Here is an 18,494-nt window from a genome sequence, read left to right on the forward strand (position 1 = left end):
TCAGATAGCAGATGTTTGAAGTTGGTGAGGGAGATAAAAGTCTCCAACTTCAGCGATTTTTGCAATTCGTTCCAGTCACAGGCAGCAGAGAACTGGAAAGAAAGGCGGCCAAATGAGGTGTTGACTTTAGGGATGATCAGTGAGATACACCTGCTGGAGCCGGTGGGTCTGGCGACGAATATGTAGCGAGGGCCAGCCGACTAGAGCATACAGGTCGCAGTGGTGGGTGGTATAAGGTGCTTTAGTAACAAAATGGATGGCACTGTGATAAACTGCATCCAGTTTGCTGAGTAGAGTATTGGAAGCTATTTTGTAGATGACATCGCCGAAGTCGAGGATCGGTAGGATAGTCAGTTTTACTTGGGTACGTTTGGAGGCGTGAGTGAAGGAGGCTTTGTTGCGGAATAGAAATGGCTATGTCAGTGGAGGCTGCTGAGGGCATGACTGGTCATAACTGGAATGGAGCGAATGGAAACCATGTGTTTGATGTTGATCTCTTTCCACCTATTATTTTCCACTCATTACCATATGCCTGTCCTCCCCAATTAAGGTGTCATCAACCTCCTGTCACTGGTAGCAAAGTGTACCCTACTCTACCCTATTACGCACTTCTGGATGTAGCAAAAATTTTACACGTTCTTCATTCAGCAATTGTCTATGTTTTACAACAATAACACTTATTGTGGAGTAGTTTGTCATAATGGACAAATATATTTTACACAGGCACTAAGCAGGCAGCCCTAGTCTGTCACCTCTCCAATAAGTTGTTCAGAGAACTCGGCACTTTGAGGGACTGAACGCATTCTAAATGGAGCAGAGATATTGGAGCTAAAAACACTTAAATAGCTAACCAGCCAATACAATTTTAAGGTAGGAGTTATGTTTCTAATTGTTTACAGCACTCAGAGTGGCGTGGCCTTAAAGAAAACGAGGAGTTTGATACGCAAGTTAGCTGGTGTAACGTTAGCTACTTATGTGCTAGCAAGCGAGCTAGCTAACGTTAATCCTCAGGTTTAGGTTAGCAGCTAGTCGGCTATTAACTTGGTAGCTAGCAATTAGATACAACAACACCCGAGTAAAGAATTTGTCATAATGGTTAATTTAGCTACTATGATAAGACCGGTATTTCTTATCGTTTAAGGAAGATATGTAGTTAACGTTCGATGGCTAAATCTGACCAGGAATGAGAAGGAGCTAGCTGCTAAACTATAGCTAAATTATAGCTAACTTAACTAGAATAAATAGTTTACTAATGTTAGCTACCTAGCAAATAACGTTACGCTCTGAGCTAGTCAGCAAGCTCGACAACTAGCTGGCTAGTGAACTGTTAACTAACTACTGATAGTTAGATAGCTAGTGTTTGATTTTCTACCTAACGTTACTCGTCTGAAGCGAGTTAGTCATCTCTATCTAACGTTAGCGTTCTAGTAAATGTTTTGCCAACGTTAGTTGCGAGCAAAGTTAATTGCAACTGCAGCATATTTATAACGTTAACCACACGTGTCAAATGTTTGTATACCTATCTCCATGACACACCCCTTGCCTAGACGGTGTTGGCTGGCTAGACACCTGTATGATTCTGTTTGGACGATTGGGATAACGGTGCTAGCTATGCGTAATTCCCTGCCTTGTCCCTGCTTCTTGAAACGGCTAATTCAACAACAACTTGCCGCAGCCAGCTAGCGAAGGGTTAATTCATATTCCATCTGCTGAACACTGTATACAAACCTGACACTTATGTTCTACACCCACCAGCCCTTTCTGAGTTTAAATTTTTCAGCATATTGATCAAAGAAAAAGATTGATGGATACTAGTCCAATGAGGAAGTACTTTGCTCCACCACCCACACAAGTCCTATACAGCAGGACCAGTGTTCTACTGCACCCAATTCTCAAAGATCGAGGCCCTTAGCCCACATTGTTGATTCAACAATGTGAAAAATGTATTGGTTTCATCTTCGTAGTCGTGAAGTTTCTGGTAGATCCCTTGTTCACTGTGTTCTACGATGGATGGCTTGTGATGGGGTGCTATTAACCATGTTGAAGATTGACACCTGATGGATAACAGAGGTTTCAGAGAGACAACCCTCCCTCTCCCTGCTTTGGGTCTGTAGTGCATGGCACTAGGTAGTGCTGCTGTGGTGCTAATCTGCTCAGTAGAATTAGCAGGTGTGTACGGCCATGTGCATTACATAGCAGGGCCTGCCGGAACACAGTGACCTCAGTCAGACGTTCATAGGCGGACAGACGGATGGACAGTGACTCATAGAAAAGGTCATTGGCCTGCATTTACAGACAGTATGTTAGTTGACTGATGGGAAGACGGACACAGATTGTCAAATCCATTTTACACACAGAGCACTTTGTTCCACTTAGCCCAAACCTGATTCCTGTTCAATGTAAATGCTATATGAAGAATCAAAGGAGCTATGGGCTGTGTTTTGCAGACTTGCGGCCTGTCTAGGGCTGTTGAGGTGACCATATTACCGCTACTCCGACAGTCATGATTCATGACCAAAGTAGAATTCCATGTGACCGCTTAGTCACGGTAATCTCTGTTTATGCACTCTGGACATGCTTTGATAGTACCCAACTCGCTAACGACCATCAGGTCGCTAACGGCCTGGTATTCAGTGCTCTATTGTCCCTCCAACCACTCTAATATCGATGAAAATGCAGTCAAAAATCACATCAAAAACTTCTCAAAACAGTATAGTGTTTTTAAAACTCATCTCAATGGTGATTGATCAATTTGAAGAAAGAAGTTCAACAACAGGTTGAAACTGAGTGTAAAACATGATCGTTGTGGATGTTGTTTCAAAGACTAACACAACGAAACGGACAGCGCTTTCTAAGGTGATGATTCATTCAAAACACCCATTCACATATTGCAGCTTATACATACCTATAGGCTTCTATTATATAAGCCCAAAACAAATGGAATTAAAATAATGATTGTGCCGTTATACAATACATAACCTACCACATATTACGCATGGCAGAAAAACGTAAAACAAACTGATTTAAGATGTCTTTGGTACATAATTGGTCTAGCCTATACTCCAAAATTAAATTAATTATAGTAATGGCCTTTCAGTGTGGGCTTCATTATTATTATTATTATGCATACTGGATGGACTGGTTACCTTATGCTACACTCCAACATTTCTATCCATGAGTCTGGGAGAGAACCTATAGGCCTAGGCCATGCTGTTGGTCCCTTGATTGTGCAGGGCAGCTTACAGAGTTAACCTACAATTATAGTGAATTTGTATTTGATTTTGAATAGCCTAGTAATAGTGCATGATTTATATTTTAATAATGAATAGGTTGACACATTACCTTTAGCTACAGAATATCTCACCATGGTCTGTTTTCATCCCCTCCTCTCTCTCCTTCATTCCTTTCTCCAGCCCGCAGGGAGAGGGTCTGTCTGGCAACAGTTAAATGAAATATGTTTAGTTGTAAAAACTTTACTATCAATGTTCATGAACAGATTTCACTTGGTTTCCCAAATGTAAGCACTGGGTAGCTGCAGGAACGGGGTTAGAGAGGCCATGGCATACAGAGTTTGGGCAGAATATCACCTGTAGCACAGCTGTTGGCTGCATGCTCCTCAAACAGTAGTTGATGTGTGGAGTGAAATAACCGGAGTAGCCTACCTGGCATGATTGAAGCATTTAATGGCAGGTAAGTGGCCTCCAAGTTGCTGTTTTTTTTTGTGACTTTCTCAAGTCATCCATAGCCTATATAGTCACATCATGCAGCCCATATATGTTTTGATTTCTAAGACATTCTAAGGTTTGTGTCATTCACAGCTAAAGTTGCCAAGTAACTCTAAATCTAGTGTATAGGACCTGTTTCAAATGTTCACTTTTATGCTCGACACAGCCACTTCATATGCACACTCACTCTGGAATGGGGAAAAATATCATTTCTATTTTATTCAGCTCAAGTTCAATTATATTCTTCATACTATAAAATCATATCAAATAATGTCACGGGACATATAAGAATATATTTTCTGCTAAATTAACAAGCCTACAGCCAATGGCATGGCGCATAGCCAGGAAACATGTTCTTCTGAAATACATTTTCTTCATATCATATTTCTTAAGACCTGCATAAAATACATAATGGATTCATTGTGATTGTGTATATTAAATAGATATATTTAACTTTCTATTTTTTTTTAATGTAGATGTTTCAATGGCTTTTATGCGGCTTGTATGCGTGGAGGCCTGGATATGCTAAACGTGTTTGTTAATTAACAGTCAATTACCGTGAGACCGGCAGTCTTTTGCATGACAATAACCTGCTGACAAAATGTCATGACCTCCACAAACCTAGGTCTGTCACACGTTGAGGGCCAAAACAATGATGAAACCTCTTTCTGTTTCCTATTCTCTCTCACACTACCACCCCCACCCTTTCTCCCCCTCGTCATCATCCTCTCCTCCCCACCTCTCTCTCTCTCTCTCTCTGTGGCCCCAGTGGGAGTGCGGTGAGCGGCCGTGATGGGTGACACGGAGCTGGGTCTGTCTGCTGTACAGCCAGAGGAACTAGAACCGCAGAGCCCCTCCACAGCCTCCTCCTCTCCCTCCCTCTCTCTGCCCTCCTCCCCTTCCTCTGGATCCTACCACCATCAGCAGACCACCAGTCCCAGCCCCACTCACAGCGATGGTCCAGCCGCCTCCAGCCCACCCCTGGATGTCATCTCAGAGGGTGTGGGCGAGCTGACCCTGGTCATCGATCCCGAGGTGGCCAAGATGGCCTGCCAGGAGGTGCTGCAGAAGGTGAAGTTCCTCAAAGGCGAAAGTGAGGGGTCAGGTCCTGGGTCTGATGGTGGCAATAGTACAGACCAAACACTGGTCAACGGGACTGTACATACAGAGCCTATCAAGCCCCCAAAAATCCCCGGGGAGGAGGACTCTGAGGCACTGCCTCCAGGCTCGGTGAAAAGCGCGCGCCGGCGCCAGCGCCACAACCCCTCCAAGCAGTCGTGGCTGCTGCGGCTGTTTGAGTCCAAACTCTTCGACGTGTCAATGGCCATCTCCTATCTACACAACTCCAAGGAGCCGGGTGTGCAGGCCTACATCGGCAACCGTCTGTTCAGCTTCCGCCACGAGGAAGTGGACTTCTACCTGCCACAGCTGCTCAACATGTACATTCACATGGACGAGGACGTGGGAGACGCCATCAAGCCCTACGTGGTGCGTATGTTACCTCCCTGAACTACCTCTGTGGCTAGCTACTCATCAGAGTTAGAAATGTATCCTCTCTATAGCTCCTTTCACATCAAATGATTTTTCCACCACAGGTGCACCGCTGCCGTCAGAGTATCTCCTTCTCGCTGCAGTGCGCCTGGCTGCTGGGCGCCTACTCCTCCGACATGCACATCTCCACACAGCGACACTCGCGCGGCACCAAGCTACGCAAACTCATCTTCTCCGACGAACTCAAACCAGCTGCGGTCCGTGCCCGCCAACCACTGACGTTGGCCCCTTTCTGTCCACTTCCGACCGCTGCACCATCCCTGCACGGGCACGGCTTGGGCGGAGAGCACGGTCTGTCGCCTACTAAGCGCACGCATCAGCGCTCCAAGTCGGACGCCACCGTCAGCATCAGCCTGAGCAGCAACCTGAAGAGGACAGCGAGCAACCCCAAGGTGGAGAGCAACCAGGACGAGGTGTGCACTGGGAGTATATACACATTTTTATTTTCCACTAAGTCACTTTGTTTCTCTGTATCTTGGCAGGTATCTCACAAAGTGGGATAGCTAACTTTGGAAGCAACTGCTTGGTGTCCAGTGGGGGGGCATTATACAAGAACAGAAAGAGGTTCACAGTCCAGCACTCTTTGTAAAATAGGCCCGGAGATAACATGCTATTGGGCTATTGGGGTTTGGGGTCAGTGGAATGCACATATTCCAGACAGAGCAGGGAATAATACTTCCTCTTCTGTCTCTGTATAGAAGGTGTCATGGTTATGTAACTCACACGTGGGACCAAGTAGCTCAGTTGGTAGAGCATGGCCAGGGTTATGGGTTCCGTTCCCACTTGGGATCATGTAGCTCAGTTGGTAGAGCATGGCTAGGGTTATGGGTTCCGTTCCCACTTGGGATCATGTAGCTCAGTTGATAGAGCATGTCCAGGGTTATGGGTTCCGTTCCCACTTGGGACCATGTAGCTCAGTTGATAGAGCATGGCCAGGGTTATGGGTTCCGTTCCCACGTTGGACCAGTACGAATAAAGTATACAAATGTGTGCACTCACTACTGTAAGTTGCTCTGGATAAGAGCGTCTGCTAAATGACTCAAATATATAAAAATGTTGAAGAGGGGATCTTTGACCAATTAAGCTCTGTATGTGTGTGTCCGTGCGTGCGCATATGTGACTACCACACCAAACTTAATCAGCAGTTCAGTTTCAAGCTCAGTGATTTCCCTCTGGTCACTTCCTCCTTTCTCTCTTTGCTCCCTCTTCGGTTTACGTTGGCATCATGACACCCTGACAATGTTTTACAAACATGGAGACAGTGTTACTGTAGGGTCACAGTGCTTCTAGAAACACCATGCCCAGAGGTCTCTATTGAAGTCTGGTGATATCTTGGAGAAACTAGTTCGCTATGGCGACTGACCATGTGGCGACTTCATCAGTACTCGGCTATTAACCTGGTAGCTATTGGATACAAAAACACCAGAGTAAAGAATTTGTCATAATGGTTAATTTAGCTACGCTGATAAGACCGTTAGTTCTTGTCGTCATCGTTGAAGGAAGATGGGTAGCTAATGTTTACATGCACACAATAGTACAATTATTGTAAAAAGTCTGATTTTATTATAGTAGGTCGATTTAAACATTTACATGCTTCGCAAGAAGAAGGATTCCCCTAATAATCCAGTTTACATGGACACATCTGAAATCAGGCTACCTGATGGGACTTTGATAATCACCAGTCTAAATAAACGTTTGTGAACCATATTTGAGTCTGAGTTTGGACATAAAAGTTTGAATGTGAACTATTTCTAAGATGCACACTTTCAGTTTTTCTGAACTAACTTCACTGGCGCTAAAGGAGGAAGCGTGCGCTGCTCGTGCTCAGTAACACTGCTACAACTCTGATTAAGGTCTTTGCATGTCCTAGTCCTTTGAAAGATTGCGCAGAAAACCAGCTGTTTTAATTGGTGCATGTTTACTTTGATTATGACCGTGTGCCGATTGAGATATGCAGAGTAATGTGTTTACATGACTCCTGCCGTGCTTGGCCTACTGCCATAATCAGTTTACTATCTAATTATTAGTGTGCATGTAAAGGTACTCAGTCATCACCACTGCAGGGTGCTCAGGGACTGTCCCTGAAACGGCAGAGCTGTCATTATGTAAAAGGAAGTGCCCTCCTGACATAGGCGATAATCTAGGATTAGGCAGTCTTCTCATGCATGAAAGGGTCTGTTATCAAACATTTGAACACTTTTAGTTGTTTAGTTAGTTGTTGGATACACAATTGAACATTGGGGTGTAAATCTCTTCATGAGTCACTGATACACCAGTTCAGTTCCTTTAGTCATCGATGAGTCATTGACACAACTTCCTTATCATTGTTATAGAGGTACCCAAAACACAACCTCCCCACTCTCTTATTGAGACTCCACTATAGAGACATGCTACCCCATTGTGGCGCCAGGTCAGAATCAATTCCAGGCCAATTCAGGAAGGGAATTTAAATATACTGTTATGTGATGGGCCAACTTCATGTCATCGTGCAGCAGAAAATGCTGTCTCAGTCTCACGTGACCTTCTGCAAAGGCTGGTAAAACACATGGTGTGAACAAAGACTGCTGTTGCACCATCACTGTTACACTGGGAGGAGAGTTAAGTGTCTAGTGATTGTGTGGAACCTTCAGAAAATATTCACACCCTTTGACTTTTTCCACATTTTGTTGTGTTACAAGAATTTGCCCCAAACCTAATGCTTTCTATTCAGGACAAGTTCATTTCTTTACAACATGTTTTGTAGTTTTACTTTAGTGCCTTACTGCAAACAGGTTGCATGTTTTGTAGTTTTACTTTAGTGCCTTACTGCAAACAGGTTGCATGTTTTGTAGTTTTACTTTAGTGCCTTACTGCAAACAGGTTGCATGTTTTGTAGTTTTACTTTAGTGCCTTACTGCAAACAGGTTGCATGTTTTGTAGTTTTACTTTAGTGCCTTACTGCAAACAGGTTGCATGTTTTGGAATATTTTTTAAATTCTGTACAGGCTTCTTTTCAGTCTGTTATTTAGGTTAGTATTGTGGAGTAACTATGTTTTCTCTCCTATCACAGCCATTAAACTCTAAGTGTTTTAAAATCACCATTGGCCTCATGGGGAAATCCCTGAGCCGTTTCCTTCCTTTCTGGCAATTGAGTTAGGAAGGACGCCTGTATCTCTGTAGTGACTGGGTGTATTGATACACCATCCAAAGTGTAATTAATAACTTCACCATGCTCAAAGGAATATTCAATGTCTGCTTTTCAATTTTTTTGTACCTATCTACCAATGGGTGCCTTTGCGAGGCATTGAAAAACCTCCCTGGTCTTTGTGGTTGAATCTGTGTTTGAAATGCGCTGCTCGAAGGAGTGACCTTATAGATAATTGTATGTGTGGGGTACAGGGATGAGGTAGTCATTCAGAAATCATGTTAAACACTATTATTGCACACAGAGCAACGTATTATGTGACTTGTTCAGCACATTTGTACTCCTGAATTGATTTAGGCATGCCATAACAAAGGGATTGAATATTCTACCTGTTGACTCAAGTCATTTCAGCTCTTAATTTCTCATTAATTTGTACACATTTCTAAAAACACAATTCCACTTTGACATTATGAGGTATTGTGTGTAGGCTAGTGACCCAAAATCATTTAAAATTCAGGCTGTAATACAACAAAATGCTGTAAAAAGTCAAGGGGGGTGAATCGTTTCTGAAGGCCTGTATCTAGTTTGGACTCTTCCCACCATAATTCCTCCTCCCCCTGATTAATGTGTAGTGAGACACTGTCTGTTGTGAGTAACCATTCATAAACACTGGATGTCACTAGACTTTCATAAAGGAAGCTTTTCACTGCTCATCTCTCTCTCAATGTTTTCCTTGTCCTTGCTTCCCCATGCTCTATAGACACCGCTCTCATGTCTCTATTTCCTCTATTCTATTCCCCATGCTCTATAGACACAGCTCTCATGTCTCTATTTCCTCTATTCTATTCCCCATGCTCTATAGACACAGCTCTCATGTCTCTATTTCCTCTATTCTATTCCCCATGCTCTATAGACACAGCTCTCATGTCTCTATTTCCTCTTCTATTCCCCATGCTCTATAGACACCGCTCTCATGTCTCTATTTCCTCTATTCTATTCCCCATGCTCTATAGACACAGCTCTCATGTCTCTATTTCCTCTATTCTATTCCCCATGCTCTATAGACACAGCTCTCATGTCTCTATTTCCTCTATTCTATTCCCCATGCTCTATAGACACAGCTCTCATGTCTCTATTTCCTCTTCTATTCCCCATGCTCTATAGACACCGCTCTCATGTCTCTATTTCCTCTATTCTATTCCCCATGCTCTATAGACACAGCTCTCATGTCTCTATTTCCTCTTCTATTCCCCATGCTCTATAGACACAGCTCTCATGTCTCTATTTCCTCTATTCTATTCCCCATGCTCTATAGACACAGCTCTCATGTCTCTATTTCCTCTATTCTATTCCCCATGCTCTATAGACACCGCTCTCATGTCTCTCTTTCCTCTATTCTATTCCCCATGCTCTATAGACACTGCTCTCATGTCTCTATTTCCTCTTCTATTCCCCATGCTCTGTGACCTTTAGTATCATGTGAGAGTGTTAGTAGTAGTTCACCCATATAACCGGGATCATTGTAGAGCTGCAGATTTGTTGTCACTCCTCACAACAAGACCCTGGAATAAACAGGCACACAATGCAGCCTCCTCCCATTCACTGGGGGCATACAGTCTGATACTACCTAATTATGATTCTTGTTGTTGGTATAAACATTTTAAAAATAAGAATTTTTACTTTCTTTCCCTCCACCCCCCTTTCCTTTCCTTACATTGTACTTTAACCTCTCACCTTTCCCAGGATCTGAGCTCCAGCTCTGAAAGTCTTAATTGTTAGACTAAGACTGGTACAGTAAGTTAACGGCCTCCATCACCACAGACTTCTGTGGTGCATTCTGGGATGATGGCTGCCTGTCTCCATTGGCAGCCGGGTTGTAAACTACTCTCTGTATGCGAAGTGAGGAGTTGTAAGCATGTATCTCAATATGTAACTTTGGGCTCCAGAGATAAATAGCCTTCAGGGGTCAGGTCATTGTTGGCAGCAGTGGGATCTGTTCGTCATTGTTTTTTGGGGTCATATTTCAGTTGTGTATCTATGGTTGTTACGGGTGCAGATTGTGATACATGCTTATAAACCTCCACTCTATTGCTTTAATTTTCTATTTTTCCAAAATATGCTTGTATATGTTTTGGGGCTTTGTATAAATTTGGACTTCTTTAAACCACTGCTGCAATAATTTAGCCTCAAATGAATGATTTGCTATTGGTTTCAAGTTCTGGTCTTTCATGTTTCAACTAGTCTTATCTTCTGACATTTGTGTCAAGTTGGTTGCTGAAGGGTTTTGGCTTTTTAAAAGGCTATTTTGAGACTACAGTCGATTATACACATTTGCTCACTTGAATCAGCTGCAATAATGGGCCTTGACTTCTGAATCATTTCAAACTAACTTAACACAAATGGACAAGCGGCTCATGGCTGTACATCTAAGTTGCTGTTGTAATTTGACAAGGGAGTGGTGCTCCCTGTTCTCTGGGGGTCAACACGAGAAGGTGTGTTGTTGTAGAGAGTATTTGGTTCCAACACAACACTGAACTATTCTTACAAATCACTATTACTCCAAAGGTCATTATGTTCATACATCTGATTTACTCTTGCCATGTTTCCTCCTCTGTAGCCGGCGCGTCTGGCACCGCAGAGAGAGTTCATCAAGTCCCTGATGGGCATTGGGAAGCGGCTGGCCACGCTGCCCACTAAGGAGGAGGACTTTGAGACGTCCAACGTTCCGGTGCGGATCTCCGAGACCAGGATCCGCAGCACGCGCTCAGTGGAGAACCTTCCGGACTGCGGTATCACGGCAGATCAGCGAGCCGGGGGCTTCTCAACGGTTCACAACTACGATGAGGATAACGAAGCCTGGTCTGTGGACGACATCGGGGATCTGCAGGTGGAGGTAGGGGTCAGGAGCCCACCTACCCTTATCAGGTAGCGAAGGAGTGTGGGCTGTGGACTCACCCTCTCCCCCGTTCTTTCCCCTCCTCTGTTATCCCAGCTCCCAGAGTTCCACACCAACAGCTGTGACAACATCTCCCAGTTCTCAGTGGACAGCATCACCAGCCTGGACAGCAAGGAGCCCATCTTCATTGCTGCTGGAGACATCAGGTACAGAGGAATAGCTGGGAGAGAGCTAGCTTGGGTGGTATAATGTAGTCTTTCAAACTGTGATGTATATGATGCGTCTTCAGTAGTGACGGTGAATGTGTGTTTCCGCCACTACACAGGCGGCGTCTCTCAGAGCAGCTAGCTCACACACCCACCACATTCAAACGGGACCCAGAGGACCCTTCAGCAGTGGCCCTCAAGGAGCCGTGGCAGGAGAAGGTTCAGTGCGTACTCAATCCCCACAGTGGACCGTGGAGGTGTTGCATGCCTTGATGGTAACCTCAAGACTAAAGGAAAGGTTTGAACTTTGCTAATTGTATGTGCCTGTACTTGTTGTGTTGTTCTGAACAGGCGGATAAGGGAGGGCTCCCCATATGGACACATCCCTACCTGGAGGTTGTTGTCAGTCATCGTCAAGTGTGGCGACGACCTTCGGCAAGAGCTCCTGGCCTCTCAAGTGTTGCAGCAGCTCCAGGTCATTCTGAATGGAGATTCTCTAGCTCCACATACACAGCAAGGATGAACCTCTCTTTCCACATATCCACACCCAGCATTTACACGACAGTATAATCTCCTGTATATACTTTATCTGGACTAATTATGTACCGCTCTCTTCCCTCTCCCAGATCATCTGGGAACAGGAGCGCGTGCCTATCTGGATCAAACCCTACAAGATCCTGGTGATCTCCTCTGACAGCGGCATGATTGAACCCATAGTCAACGCAGTGTCCATCCACCAGGTGAGTGGGCTCAGAAATGCTCCAACAAAATCACACGCAAAAACAAACATTACTATTAGTAGTATTTAACATTACTACCGTTGCCCCTCAGCCAGCTAGATCAATACCTTTTCTCCCAGATATTAGGCTTCTAGCGGCACACGGCAGGTAGTCTAGTGGCTAGGACGTTAGAGCGTTGGGCCAGTAACCGAAAGGTCACTAGTTCGAATCCCCAAGCCGAAAAATCTCTTGATGTGCCCATGAGCAAGGCATTTAAACCTAATTGCTCCTGGGTCACCGTTGATAATGCCCTGACCGTGACCCCACTATCCGGGAGTGTCTCAGGGGGAGTTGGGATATGTATAAATAAAACATTTCATTTTCAATTCACACATGTATATAACACACACTTGTACATGTGTGAAGTAGGGCAAATATATGTACCCAGCAAATGATTATTAAATATGTCCTACAAACTTCAATGAGTTGGTCTGATGGGATCTGCCCCGGGCTGTGTCATGACTGGACGACCTATTAAGATGGGCCTTTTGTTAAGTAGAAAAGGTGTTACATGATCTGAAAGGGAGACTGGAGTGGGACTTTAAATGTTAAAGTTCTCTGATATCCCTCCGCCAGGTGAAGAAACAGAGCCAGATGTCTCTGCTGGACTACTTCCTGCAGGAACACGGTACCCACACCACCGAGGCCTTCCTCACGGCCCAGCGCAACTTTGTCCAGAGCTGTGCAGGCTACTGTCTCATCTGCTACCTGCTGCAGGTCAAAGACAGGTCAGACTCACCCAGACACACATACTTCCTCTCATTCACTCCTATATCCTCTTTCTCTCTCTCATCACTTACATTTTGTTCTCATCTCTCCTCCCTGTCATCTCTCTAATCACTTACATTTTGTTCTCATCTCTCCTCCCTGTCATCTCTCTCTCTCTCTCTCTCTCTCTCTCTCTCTCATCACTTACATTCTGTTCACTCTCTTATTTTCCCTCTTTCTTTCTGACCATTTCTGTTTTCTCATCTCTCTCCTCCCTGTCATCTCTCCAGACACAATGGCAACATCCTGTTGGACGCTGAGGGCCACATCATCCACATAGATTTTGGCTTCATTCTGTCCAGCTCGCCCCGCAACCTGGGCTTCGAGACCTCTGCTTTCAAGCTCACCAATGAGTTTGTAGACGTGAGTTAATTGACAGGAACGCTAATGCGACATCCTTATTCAGATTTGCACTCTGTTGAACCAGGAGTAAAGCAGAGGTTTGAAACACTTTGCCATCTTCAACAAAGCTAATTGACTCATACAACACTTTCTTGTGACTGTCTCTCTAGGTGATGAGACATGTTTAATTACTATAAGATGCTCTGTCTCTCTCTAGGTGACGAGACATGTTTAATTACTATAAGATGCTCTGTCTCTCTCTAGGTGACGAGACATGTTTAATTACTATAAGATGCTCTGTCTCTCTCTAGGTGATGAGACATGTTTAATTACTATAAGATGCTCTGTCTCTCTCTAGGTGATGAGACATGTTTAATTACTATAAGATGCTCTGTCTCTAGGTGATGAGACATGTTTAATTACTATAAGATGCTCTGTCTCTCTCTAGGTGATGAGACATGTTTAATTACTATAAGATGCTCTGTCTCTAGGTGATGAGACATGTTTAATTACTATAAGATGCTCTGTCTCTCTCTAGGTGATGAGACATGTTTAATTACTATAAGATGCTCTGTCTCTAGGTGATGAGACATGTTTAATTACTATAAGATGCTCTGTCTCTCTCTAGGTGATGGAGACATGTTTAATTACTATAAGATGCTCTGTCTCTCTCTAGGTGATGAGACATGTTTAATTACTATAAGATGCTCTGTCTCTCTCTAGGTGATGAGACATGTTTAATTACTATAAGATGCTCTGTCTCTCTCTAGGTGATGAGACATGTTTAATTACTATAAGATGCTCTGTCTCTCTCTAGGTGATGAGACATGTTTAATTACTATAAGATGCTCTGTCTCTAGGTGATGGAGACATGTTTAATTACTATAAGATGCTCTGTCTCTCTCTAGGTGATGAGACATTTTTAATTACTATAAGATGCTCTGTCTCTCTCTAGGTGATGAGACATGTTTAATTACTATAAGATGCTCTGTCTCTCTCTAGGTGATGAGACATGTTTAATTACTATAAGATGCTCTGTCTCTCTCTAGGTGATGAGACATGTTTAATTACTATAAGATGCTCTGTCTCTCTCTAGGTGACGAGACATGTTTAATTACTATAAGATGCTCTGTCTCTAGGTGATGAGACATGTTTAATTACTATAAGATGCTCTGTCTCTCTCTAGGTGATGGGAGGTCTGGATGGAGACATGTTTAATTACTATAAGATGCTCTGTCTCTCTCTAGGTGATGAGACATGTTTAATTACTATAAGATGCTCTGTCTCTCTCTAGGTGATGAGACATGTTTAATTACTATAAGATGCTCTGTCTCTCTCTAGGTGATGAGACATGTTTAATTACTATAAGATGCTCTGTCTCTCTCTAGGTGACGAGACATGTTTAATTACTATAAGATGCTCTGTCTCTCTCTAGGTGATGAGACATGTTTAATTACTATAAGATGCTCTGTCTCTCTCTAGGTGACGAGACATGTTTAATTACTATAAGATGCTCTGTCTCTCTCTAGGTGATGGGAGGTCTGGATGGAGACATGTTTAATTACTATAAGATGCTCTGTCTCTCTCTAGGTGACGAGACATGTTTAATTACTATAAGATGCTCTGTCTCTAGGTGACGAGACATGTTTAATTACTATAAGATGCTCTGTCTCTCTCTAGGTGATGAGACATGTTTAATTACTATAAGATGCTCTGTCTCTCTCTAGGTGACGAGACATGTTTAATTACTATAAGATGCTCTGTCTCTAGGTGATGAGACATGTTTAATTACTATAAGATGCTCTGTCTCTCTCTAGGTGATGGGAGGTCTGGATGGAGACATGTTTAATTACTATAAGATGCTCTGTCTCTAGGTGATGAGACATGTTTAATTACTATAAGATGCTCTGTCTCTCTCTAGGTGATGGAGACATGTTTAATTACTATAAGATGCTCTGTCTCTCTCTAGGTGATGAGACATTTTTAATTACTATAAGATGCTCTGTCTCTCTCTAGGTGATGAGACATGTTTAATTACTATAAGATGCTCTGTCTCTCTCTAGGTGACGAGACATGTTTAATTACTATAAGATGCTCTCTCTCTCTCTAGGTGATGAGACATGTTTAATTACTATAAGATGCTCTGTCTCTCTCTAGGTGACGAGACATGTTTAATTACTATAAGATGCTCTGTCTCTCTCTAGGTGATGGAGACATGTTTAATTACTATAAGATGCTCTGTCTCTCTCTAGGTGACGAGACATGTTTAATTACTATAAGATGCTCTGTCTCTCTCTAGGTGATGGAGACATGTTTAATTACTATAAGATGCTCTGTCTCTAGGTGATGAGACATGTTTAATTACTATAAGATGCTCTGTCTCTCTCTAGGTGATGGAGACATGTTTAATTACTATAAGATGCTCTGTCTCTCTCTAGGTGACGAGACATGTTTAATTACTATAAGATGCTCTGTCTCTCTCTAGGTGATGGAGACATGTTTAATTACTATAAGATGCTCTGTCTCTAGGTGATGAGACATGTTTAATTACTATAAGATGCTCTGTCTCTCTCGGTGACGAGACATGTTTAATTACTATAAGATGCTCTGTCTCTAGGTGATGAGACATGTTTAATTACTATAAGATGCTCTGTCTCTCTCTAGGTGATGAGACATGTTTAATTACTATAAGATGCTCTGTCTCTAGGTGATGAGACATGTTTAATTACTATAAGATGCTCTGTCTCTCTCTAGGTGATGGGAGGTCTGGATGGAGACATGTTTAATTACTATAAGATGCTCTGTCTCTCTCTAGGTGACGAGACATGTTTAATTACTATAAGATGCTCTGTCTCTCTCTAGGTGATGAGACATGTTTAATTACTATAAGATGCTCTGTCTCTCTCTAGGTGATGAGACATGTTTAATTACTATAAGATGCTCTGTCTCTCTCTAGGTGATGAGACATGTTTAATTACTATAAGATGCTCTGTCTCTCTCTAGGTGACGAGACATGTTTAATTACTATAAGATGCTCTGTCTCTCTCTAGGTGATGAGACATGTTTAATTACTATAAGATGCTCTGTCTCTCTCTAGGTGATGGGAGGTCTGGATGGAGACATGTTTAATTACTATAAGATGCTCATGCTGCAGGGCCTGATAGCAGCACGTAAACACATGGACAAAGTCATCCAGATAGTGGAGATCATGCAGCAAGGTAATTACTCTTCATACTTACCTTGTCCTAACCCACAACTGTGTATCAGTCATGACATGTCTCTCTGGTCCTAGTCTGTATAGAGTCATGTTTGCTTTAGTTAGTCCTGTAAAGTAGCTTTATCTTTAAGGAAAGTGCTTTATGGAGAAGTACACTTGGTCGTTATGAGTAACAAACTGTACTACACTGTACTTCATCAGTGTCCCTCTCTTCTCCCTACCAGGCTCCCAGCTGCCCTGCTTCCACGGCTCCAGCACCATCCGGACCCTGAAGGAGCGTTTCCACATGAGCCTGACGGAAGAACAGCTGCAGGTCCTGGTGGAGCAGATGGTGGACGGATCCATGCGCTCCATCACCACCAAGCTCTATGACGGCTTCCAGTACCTCACCAACGGCATCATGTGAACGTGTGTGTGTGTGTGTGTGTGTGTACAGGACGTGTGTATGGAAAGGATACATGAGTGTGTGTGTGTTTCTAAATGTGCAGTGGACATACATGGACTGGACTGGAGAGGCCGCACCACGGGCAGAGACCACTCCCCCTACAAGTCCCCATACCTCTACAGACAGAATACATTTATAGTTGTGTTTCTAACACCACCTCAACCTTGGACTGATGTCTTTCCTCACAGGATTTAGACTGGAGATTGGAGAGGTTTCAGCTGTGGTTTTCATCTTTTCCTGCATCTTTATTCATCTTTACTCTGTTTCTCTGTCTGTTTTACCCCCTTATATCTTTCCATGTGCTTTGTTTTCTCCAATAGGAATGTGTTCTGTTTCTCCCCATGTCTGCAGTATGTAATGGTACAGTTTCCCTGTGCCTCAGATATACATGACACTCACCAGCCCTTTAAATCAATCTGTCTCACCCCAGTGTGTGATGGTGTTCAGTCTCCATATTGACCATCTCATTCCAAACTCTCTTACAGTGGTTTTCTCTACACTTTCTCAGTCATGGAATGAACACTTAGTGAAATGCTTAGGAACCAGCTCTGATTCCATTGTCTTTGGACTGCCATACTCATGACTGTTCTTGGTTGTTGAGGAGTGACATTGTTTGCTAGATGCACATAGTTCCCTCAAAATATGATCCGACAATAGTGGGTTGGAATGAGGTAGCGCCACGCTACCGATGTATCTTCTATCAACCTAATTTCTTCTGTAAGCTTTTGTGCATCACTTTGTATGAAGGGACATGACTCAACTGTGAAGACTTGTATTTCTACCTGGTATAATTTTGAAGGAAGAAGAGCTTACTGCTGTCTGTATTGAGCCACAAGAAACTGGTACTTGTGGGGAGGGTCTGAGTAGACAAAAGGAGAGCTAAGCAGTTTTACAAGAACCAGTGTGACTGAAGTACCTCAGAAGAACCCAGTATTTCACAAAAGCAGCAAAGGCTTTGAACATTGAGTAAAATAGTAAATTCATGAATGGTTGACTTAGTGTTACTTCAACATTTCTAAATCAGAATGCTTTTGGATGGAGGTTGATAAAGATGGGGTCTATGAACTGTATGGCTGATTTCCTGTGTTTTAGGGCAGGATAGAGATGATTTATGTCCATCCACCACTCTACATTCATTTCAATAGAATCTGGATTCTCACCCCTGTTCCAGATGTCTGAATGTGTAAGGGCAAACCAATTACAAGCTAGAATCCTAATGAAATGTATTTCTCCCAAATAGTTTTTCTACTACCTTTTAGTGTTTTTGTCAAACCTTTTTATTTCTTTATGAACTGTTATTTAATGGACCAGCTGTTATGATCACGTGACCTCCCTTAACTTGTACATTTTTCTTTGTAATAAATTTAATTTGTCTGTCAGGCTGTTGAAAATGACATTTTTACCTGTCTGGATATTTCAATACGTTACTATCTACTACTTT

The 18,494-nt window shown here is 43.0% G+C and overlaps 1 protein-coding gene across 2 annotated transcripts; it reads left to right on the forward strand.

The window, feature by feature from the left end:
• Positions 1-737: 737 nt before the first annotated feature.
• On the forward strand, positions 738-18,447 carry LOC116376345 (phosphatidylinositol 4-kinase beta-like). Of its 2 annotated transcripts, none has more exons than XM_031836285.1 (12): positions 738-870; positions 4,495-5,213; positions 5,321-5,689; positions 11,018-11,293; positions 11,393-11,502; positions 11,622-11,726; positions 11,854-11,977; positions 12,129-12,242; positions 12,858-13,009; positions 13,280-13,412; positions 16,489-16,609; positions 16,833-18,447. In XM_031836285.1, exons 2-12 carry the CDS (start codon positions 4,518-4,520, stop codon positions 17,012-17,014), a joined length of 2,382 nt encoding a protein of 793 aa, XP_031692145.1. In that variant the 5' UTR covers positions 738-870; positions 4,495-4,517; the 3' UTR covers positions 17,015-18,447. The 2 variants fall into 2 exon arrangements, with proteins under 2 accessions (XP_031692145.1, XP_031692154.1); XM_031836294.1 differs by lacking the exon at positions 738-870 and adding an exon at positions 3,523-3,690 and having other exon boundaries at positions 16,833-18,432.
• The last annotated feature ends 47 nt before the right edge of the window (positions 18,448-18,494 follow it).

This window comes from Oncorhynchus kisutch, linkage group LG2 (genome assembly GCF_002021735.2).
Source record: "Oncorhynchus kisutch isolate 150728-3 linkage group LG2, Okis_V2, whole genome shotgun sequence".
Lineage (NCBI taxonomy): Eukaryota > Metazoa > Chordata > Actinopteri > Salmoniformes > Salmonidae > Oncorhynchus > Oncorhynchus kisutch.